At 56.0% G+C, this 8,837-nt stretch overlaps 1 protein-coding gene across 1 annotated transcript; it reads right to left on the reverse strand.

The window, feature by feature from the left end:
• Positions 1-1,998: 1,998 nt before the first annotated feature.
• On the reverse strand, positions 1,999-2,799 carry PHYSODRAFT_404747 (hypothetical protein; the record flags this gene model as incomplete). The annotated part of the gene is made up of 2 exons (XM_009541898.1): positions 1,999-2,379; positions 2,656-2,799. Coding segments are annotated over 2 exons (525 nt in total), but the record flags the coding sequence as incomplete, so codon positions are not given.
• Positions 2,800-8,837: the final 6,038 nt, after the last annotated feature.

Consider the following 8,837-nt stretch of genomic DNA (forward strand, 5'->3'; position numbering starts at 1 on the left):
CGGATGTGGAGAAGTGCTGAATAAGAATTGTTCTCCGAGAAAGGCGGCAGGGCCGATCGACTGGAGGCGTGGGAGATCGGCGATCGAGAGACAGGCAGCAAGGATCTACGGATCAGAAGGAGTTCTTCGGGAGATCTCAGGTGGTCCGTTGACGCCGGCGCGTAAGGCAGGACATGTGGCAAGCCGGATTGTGGGTGATCGTGCCCGAACCGCGGCGTGATTCGTGGCCGACCCAAGTCCAGATCGACGACAGAACCCGCGGATCTGAGATGGCCGAGGACAGAAGGTGATAGATCGGCGGCGCATGGCAACCGGCATAAGTCATCGATCGGGAGTGGATCGCCGATCGAGATCGATCGCCGATCGCCGATCGGGGCCGATCGTGGATCGACCAGGATGGGACGCACATGGAGGACGAAGTCGGGGCAAGAATCCAGTAATCGTGTGGTTGTAGGAGGGTAAGCAAGATGGTAGCATTAGGGAGAGACCAGCTAAACATAAATCAGAGCAGAATTTGCACCGAAGACCACAAGTCCCATCAAGTCACCAAGTCCCAGGAACTACATTGGCCTCGGCAGCGTCGACACTTTGGGTAGTGAACTAGCGGTACGGTTAAGACTGGATTAATACATTGGTCAGCTTGACCGACTCTAGTGATCTATCTCTTGTGTGCAAGTCCTTGATCGACCGGGTATTGGTGCTTGGCCGGCGATCGTTTCTCCTCTCGATCAACCTCGATCCCGCTATAGGAAGCGGCATGCAACTCAGGAAAGGAAGGAACACACCCGGAAAGGCAACCACAGGCCTTGGATCAACTCCAGGCCGACCGATCGCAGCGAACAACCCTCGATCGGAGCGTATACTCGGACGCAGAGCGAAGACTACCGCGCTGCTCCACAAACTATCCCCGCGTCACGCCAAGACACTCGATCTTCACCAAGTGCTGCATCTTCGGAGCCCCGAGAGAGCAGATCCAGCCCGCCGACGGGTACACAAGGTGAGAACAAGTTCAGCCGATCACGGATCGTTGGGGGACCCCTCCGTTAGTCGGTGTCTGGGCGCTGGTGGGAAGCTTGATCAGGCCTTAACCAGATTTTGGCCGATCCCGCTACACCACACTAGTTCTCATTGTCTTTGGGTATTTGGCTTGCAGGGGTAACCCCCCCGTAGTTGCGTGGCAGGACACGTGTAGGAGTTTATTAGTTTTTATCTGAGGGACTCCACCACAGCGGCTTGGTACTCCTTGGCCATCCTCAGGGCGATTTCCTGCTGTCGGTTGACCTCTCGGCGCCATGCTACCGCGTCAGTTTGGCTACCGAAGCCTCGTTTGAGCGACGAGGACATTGCCTTGAGCGTCGACTATGCATCCCACCCATGAACGAGGTAAAACGGGGTTTCCTTCCTCGTCGTATCACGGGAGTTATTGATGGCGAAGATCAGTCTTTCGGCGATCTCGTCCCAATCCTGCTGTAGTGGGTCTTCAGCGTATACGCGGACTGACTGCATGATCGTCTTCACCGATCTCTCCTGCTGGCCGTTGGCCTGGGGTCGGTAGCTCAGGGTCGCTCTCGACCGAGACTGCTTCATTTCTGCGAAGGCTTGGAAGACCTCGCTCATAAATCGAGGATCTCGGTCATGACGAATCAAGGACGGTGCCCCAAAGCGTCGGTAGACACACTCCTTGAAAGCTTGCGCAACGAGTAAGGCAGTAGTGTCGGACATGGCTTTGCCCATCACGAATCCCGTGAACGAGCATTGTAACAGCAGGAGAGCCGTGTTGCCACGGCGACTCTTCGGTAGCGGTATCACGAAGTCCATAGAGACTAGTTGGAAGGGCCTCTCGCCTAGGATGTTCCCTGGCGAGTACCCGCGGAACTGAGGTCGGCTCTTACTTGAACTGCAATCAGGGCACGACTTAACGTGTTTCTCCACATCGGCATACTGGCCGATCCAGTAATAGTCTCTCGACGCTCGATATAGCGTACGGACAATACCTTGATGACCGCCTTCGAGTGAGTCATGACAGCTTTGCAGGACCTCTTGGATCATCGTTGTGGGTACCACGAGTCTCATTTTCAACTCGGCTTGCTCGTCGTCACTTGAACGACGGCTCGTTCTAGTGTAATATAGCACATCGTCCTCGCTCAGCACAAATTGGTCCGCCATTTTCCATGCATCTCGTGCTGCTCTGTATCCAATCTTTGCATCATCTCCCCGGAGCACTGCCTTCAGATTCGACCACCGTAGCTCTTTATCTTGAGCGGTGGCGATTCTCCTTCGGCGTTCTTCCTGTACTACCAGCGGGTCAATGTCTTCTTCGTTCGGTGGGGCTGGTGACGTCTCGGCACGCAGCGGTGAAGCTTCTGCTTCATTCTGAGACTCGTTCGGCACACCATTGGCTTCTACTCGGTGAGATGCGTCTCCCTGATTGGTGGCCGAGACTTCATCTGCAAACCGGACGTGTTTCTCCTTTGCTCTCGTTTGACGTTTGGTCATCACAGCTACATCTCCGGGTTCAGACTCGTTCTGCCGTCTGCGGTCGGTTTCTCTTCGCACAAAATCAAAAACTTTCTTGCTACGAGGTTTGGCAGAAGCTACCACAGTCCATACTGTGTTGGCCGAGGGTATGTCCTCGACGACGCAACCGTCAGCAACCTCGTAGATGACTTCAGCGATACGGTTCAGCTTCATCAGCTCTAATACTCGGTCGTCCGACGATACCACCGTAGGCTTCTTGCACTCGAGAGTCTCGCTTGCCAGAGAGTCGGCCGCAGCGTTAAACTCTCTCACCACATGCAGGTTCTTCACCGACCGAAGCTTGGCCGTGGGTTCTTGGTGGTTCGGCGTATCGGCGCGGCTCAGGACGAGGAACTTCGGTGGTCGAACCTCAAGACGGTATTGAAAGGCGAAGAAGCGAGACGTGGTTACAAAGCAGCGCGAGAGGCCTGGAAGATGTCCGATAAGTTTGTGCTGAGTGAGGACGGACTATTGTATTTCGTCGGTTCGAACCGTCGGTCAGGTCGTGACCGGTCCGAGGAGTCAACATTGCGGCTGGTGGTACAGGAGGTGCTACAAAGCTGCCACGACTCGCTCGAGGGAGGCTGACTACTACTGGATTGGGTTGTTTGCGGGCGTCGAAAGACACGTACGCTCGTGCCCAGACTGTAGCTCAAGTAAGAGCCGTCCGCAACTTCGCGGATACTCACGGGCAACATCCTAGCAGAAAGGCCATTGCAGATAGTGTGGTATTGGAAAGTGGCAGTTTCCAACGCTGTTGACCCGCCAGCCCGACAATCAAGTTCAATCAAGGGGCAATCAAGGCGAGGTTAAGCGAGAGACGGAAATGGCTGCTTCTAAATGGATAATGACATTATCCTCGGTAGAGTGACAGTCAGTGGCCGAAGCCTCGTCGGGTCCTAATAGAACCCCGAACGAGGCTTCATGGTACCCACGTTTAGGTACAGATGCATTTAGTTACGTACTTCGGCCGCACTTATTAGTGTAGCCATGGTCGCCATTTGATGTGTCCGGAATCGCCTTATTGCGATCGTTCACACTAGATATTTGTATAGGGACATAGGACTCATCATAGAATGACCAGAACGAGGCCCCCAAGGCCTCAGAAAACTCAGTAATAAAAAGACAGTCTTCCCCCAAAGCCAACTAGGGTCAAGTCCGACTTCGGTAAGTGTAGCTAGCTTATTGTAGTGCCTGGACACGCTCGGTTGCGTGTGGATGCCTGTCGGGGAGCTTATCGTGCATTGACCGAGAGTTTCCTTCGCAGCGCCAAGAGTTGGCGTGGCCGGAGAGGCAGGAACGGTATTAGAGTATCGTTCAGTATATATTTGTGGGATTAGAGTGTCCCTGAGTGTATTAGTCTACCTACCGAGGTTTTACCTTATAAGGCCTAACACGCTGGTACCCTTCCTTTCTGAGGGACTGCAGTGGGGTTGCGCGAGAGCGCTACATAGTATCCTACCCTTAGCTCGTGGCTAGCGGTACAGGTTTTTAGGTTGACCGATATTGAGGGTTGCTGGTCTTGGGTACTGTGTACCAGTTGTACCCATTAACCGGTTAACCCGAACCGGTCCAATCCGAACCCACGTTGATTATGGTGATTACGGTAAGTTGTTTACGCCACCGATGATTAGACGAGTAGGATGATTGGATGAACACCGGTGAGTGATGGTTGATTAGATGCACCAGGTGATAGGACGCAGGGTCGCGTGTCTATAACAGCAGGGTGTAAGCTCCAACAATTCAATCACTTTCGAATCTTCATTCTACCCCTCAAGTGCCTTCGCTCCGGTCCCGCCGTCTGCGACGTCCCTCCCTCCGCTTCGTCCAAGCTTCGTGTCCAAGATCCATACCTTCCATCAGGTTATGAGCCCAAGCACCATGTCCTCTGCCCAAGACGCCTCGACCAAGGTCTCCATTGACAAGTTCAACGGGGACAACTACGCGACGTGGAACCGCTACATGCGTGGCGTGTTCCTGACCAAGTCGACGTGGCATGTCGTGAACCGCGAGACGACGCCGAGCTTCACGGACTCGCGGGCCAAGGACGACTACGTCAAGTCGAGCAACATCGCGTTCGGACTGATGTTGCTCCACATGGACGCGGACTACCACCATGTGGTCGACGACTGCGAGGAAGCGTGGGTTGCGTGGACGCGCCTGAAGACGCTGTACGGTGGTTCGCAGAAGGCTGGACGCATCTACCTGAAGCGCCAACTCTTCAGCATGGAGATGTCGGAAGGCGGCAACGTCTTGCATCATTGCAACGAGGTCCTCAACATCAGCGCCAAGCTCAGCAGCATCGGCGCCAAGATGGAGGATGAGGACGTGGCGATCTGCCTGTTGTGCAGCCTCCCCAAGAGCTACGAGAACGTCGTGCTGAACTTGGAGATGAGCAGCGCTGAACTACGATCGCAAGACGTCGTGAAGGTGCTGACGAATGAGCACATCAAGAGACAAGGCGAGAAGACGGCGACGGTGAAGACGGAGAATGCGGCCAAGGCGTTCAACACCGACCGAGAGTCTCGCCAGTGTACGTACTGCGGGAAATTGGGGCACACGATTGACAAGTGCTGGACCAAGCAGAAGGACGAGAATCGGGGCCCAAGACGCGGCGGCAATGGCAATGGCCGTGGACGCGGGGCCAACAATGCCCAGTGGAGGAACGACGACGCCAGCTACAACTACGACTACGGCTATGATCGAGTGGCGTTCGCGGTCTCACTGGAGTGTGGCATTTCGACGGGCAAGAATGTGTCCGGGTTGTGGGCGGTCGACAGCGGCGCAACCCACCACATCTGCAACGACAAGGCCAAGTTCGCTCATTTGATTGAGCGGAATGAAGGCGAACTTTCGGTGGCCGACGGCAACAAGGCGGCCATCATGGGTGTGGGGACCATCGTGGAACGAGTGGTTCTGCCCAACGGCGACGAGCGCGACATCGAGATCAAGAACGCGCTGTACGTCCCAAGCATGAGCAAGAATCTGCTTTCGGTGCCACAGATCAACAAGAGTGGTCTGTTCCAAGTCGTGTTCGACAGCACCAAGATGCAGATTGCGCACAAGGGCTCCAAGCAAGTGGTGGCGACGGCAAACCTCGTGGATGGACTCTACTGGCTCCAGACGCCTCAGCGATCGGCGAATGCGGCGACCAGTGGGAAGACGGTCGACTTACACGCGCGTGATGGAAGGTATGGATCTTGGACACGAAGCTCGGACGAAGCGGAGGGAGGGCCGTCGCAGACGGCGCGACCGGAGCGAAGGCACTTGAGGGGTAGAATGAAAATTCGAAAGTGATTGAATTGTTGGAGCTTACACCCTACTGTTATAGACACGCGACCCTGCGTCCTATCACCTAGTGCATCTAATCAACCATCACTCACCGGTGTTCATCCAATCATCCTACTCGTCTAATCATCGGTGGCGTAAACAACTTACCGTAATCACCATAATCAACGTGGGTTCGGATTGGACCGGTTCGGGTTAACCGGTTAATGGGTATAACTGGTACACAGTACCCAAGACCAGCAACCCTCAATACGCCCCCTCAATGCGAAGCCCCACAAATGCCGAGAGCCACCGTCAGATCCGTGTGGCGTGGTCCCGCAAGCGCCTTCGTCATGATGTCCGCTAGCATCACAGAAGTCTCGCAGTACTGGAGCTTGACTTCGCCGCGCTTGACTTCATCGCGGATGTGGTGGTACTTGATGTCGATGTGCTTGGCGCGACCGTGGTTCACTGGGTTCTTCGTCATCTTGATGCACGACTGGTTGTCTTCGCGGATCATGAGTTCGGGTCCAGTCTCATTAGCGGCCGCCAGAATCTCGCATAGCAGGCGATGAATCCACTTGCCTTCTTGGATAGCCAGACTGAGCGCGATGTACTCCGCTTCATTGCTTCTTGCTTCCCCAGCTCACAGGCGCACTCATGAGCATGAACGTGTAGCCTGAAGTGGACTTGCGGTCGGCGAGGTCGCCGGCCCAGTCCGCATCCGAGTAGCCACGAAAGTCGATCTTGTCGCCCGGCTTGAAGCAGATCCCATGCGTCTTGGTGCCTTGCAGGTAGCGAAAGATACGCTTGACCACAACCCAGTGTTCCTCTTGGGGGTTCTCCATGAAGCGCGATACATAGCCAACGGCGTACGCGATGTCTGGGCGCGTGGCGGTCATTAGGTGCATCAGAGCACCAACAGCTTCGCGAAACGGAGCGTTCACCTTGGTCGCCGCGTCGCTTGGAACCAGTCGAGTGCTCATGTCCACCGAACTCACCACGGCCTTGCACTCGTCCATGGCGAAGCGCTTCAGGATGTCGTCCACGTATCGCCGCTGGCACATGGTCACGCTGCCGTCCGGGCCGTCCACCAACTCGATCCCAAGAACAAACGCGCACTTGCCGCTGTCGGTCATCTCGAAGCGCGTCTTCAGGTCGGTCTTCGTGCGTGCGATCAGCTCGGGCGAACTCCCGGTAATCAGTACGTCATCCACGTACACCAGTACAAGCACGCAGTGACCGTCCACCACCTTGATGTAGAGGCACGGATCGAAGGCCAACACTTGGAAGCCGATGGAGCACACGAACTCGTCGAAGGTCTCGTTCCACACTCGCGAAGCTTGCTTGAGACCGTAGATGGCCTTCACCAGTTCCAGGCAGTCGAAGTCACCATCCAGTTCGACGCCTTCCGGAACCACGCAGAAGACCACCTCCTTCATTATCCCGTACAGGAATGCTGTCACCACGTCGAGTTGGTCGAGGGGCCAGCCAAAATACTTAGCAATCGCGATCACCATGCGCAGCGTCACATACTTGACCACGGACGAGAACGTCTCGGTGTAGTCAATGCCGTACTTCTGCTTGAAGCCCTTGGCCACGAGGCGCGCCTTGTACTTCTCGATCGAGCCGTCCGCTTTGCGCTTGATCTTGAACACCCACTTGGTATCGATGGCGCGTTGTCCGTTAGGCAACTTGGCAGCTCGAAACACACCACGCAGTCGCATCGACTTGAGCTCCGCGCGGATCGCTTTGCGCCAGTGCACTTGATCAGGACCGTTCACAGCCTCTTGGAACGTCGTCGGCTCCGATAGATCGGCTGCTGCTTCCACAGCGTTGGCACTGGCACGCCAAAACACTGGAGGCGTCGAGTCGTCGTCTTCATCTTGGTCCCCAGACTTTTCTTCTTCGTCGGGGTCGGCTCGGCGCGAGGAGGATACGTCCGGCGCACTTGCTTCTTCTAAGCCAGCTCGGTGGCGAACGGGGCGCGATCTTCTGGCAGTGTTGTCGTCGCCACTCGGTCGGTACTTGCGCTTCCCCGCCTGCTTGAAGCTCGTTTGGCGCGGTCCATCGTTGTCGTCCAGGTCCAGCGCGTCCAAGTCCAGCACAGCATCATCGACGTCTTCATCCGAAGTATGCGTCGAAAGTCCAAAGGTCGACTCATCGAAGTTGACATCGCGACTGATAACCACCTGCCCCGCCTCGATGTCATAAACTCGATACGCCTTGGACACTTCTTCGTAGCCGAGGAACAGCCCGGCGCGAGCCTTGGGGTCCCACTTGCGCCGTCTTTCCTTCGGCGTCAGGATGTACGTCTGGCATCCGAACACACGCATGTGCTTCACACTCGGCTTGGACTTGTAAACGATCTCGAACGGAGTCTTGTGTTCGATCTTGGGTGATGGCAGACGATTCTTCAAGTAGATGGCTGTCATGGCCGCCTCAGCCCAGAAGCTCTTGTCCAGCTTGGCGTGATGCAGCATGCTGCGGCCAATCGTGACGATGGTCCGGATGGCGCGTTCTGCCGTGCCGTTGGTCTGGTGCGCGTACGGAACCGTGGTTTGCTGCTCGATGCCTTCGACTTCGTAGAAGGCCTTGAGCGAGTTGGTCGCGAACTCACGGGCTCCGTCGTGCCGCACAAACTTGACCTTCTTGCCGAACTGCGTCTGCACCTTCGTGACGTACATCTTGATGCAGTCCTCGCTCTCCGACTTGGCACGCAGGCAGAACCCCTTCATGCATCCGCTGGCTTCGTCCACGATCAGCAGCAGATACTTGCTGCCACCCAGTGACTCTTCTTCCATGGGGCCGCACACGTCGAAGTGGAGCAGCTCGAACGTGTCGTAGTGACGCTTGTCACGGTTGCTTGGGAACGGCTTCTGGACCATTTTCCCTTGCTGGCAGCCGCGACACACGCTTGGTCCACTCGACTTGGAAGGTGCCTTCGCGTCCTTGATCATGTTGTTGTCGACCATCTTGCGAAGCACCTCCACCGGAGCGTGACCCATACGCGCGTGTAAGTCGACCGTCTTCCCACTGGTCGCCGCATTCGC

Source organism: Phytophthora sojae, assembly GCF_000149755.1.
Source record: "Phytophthora sojae unplaced genomic scaffold PHYSOscaffold_53, whole genome shotgun sequence".
Taxonomy (NCBI): domain Eukaryota; phylum Oomycota; class Peronosporomycetes; order Peronosporales; family Peronosporaceae; genus Phytophthora; species Phytophthora sojae.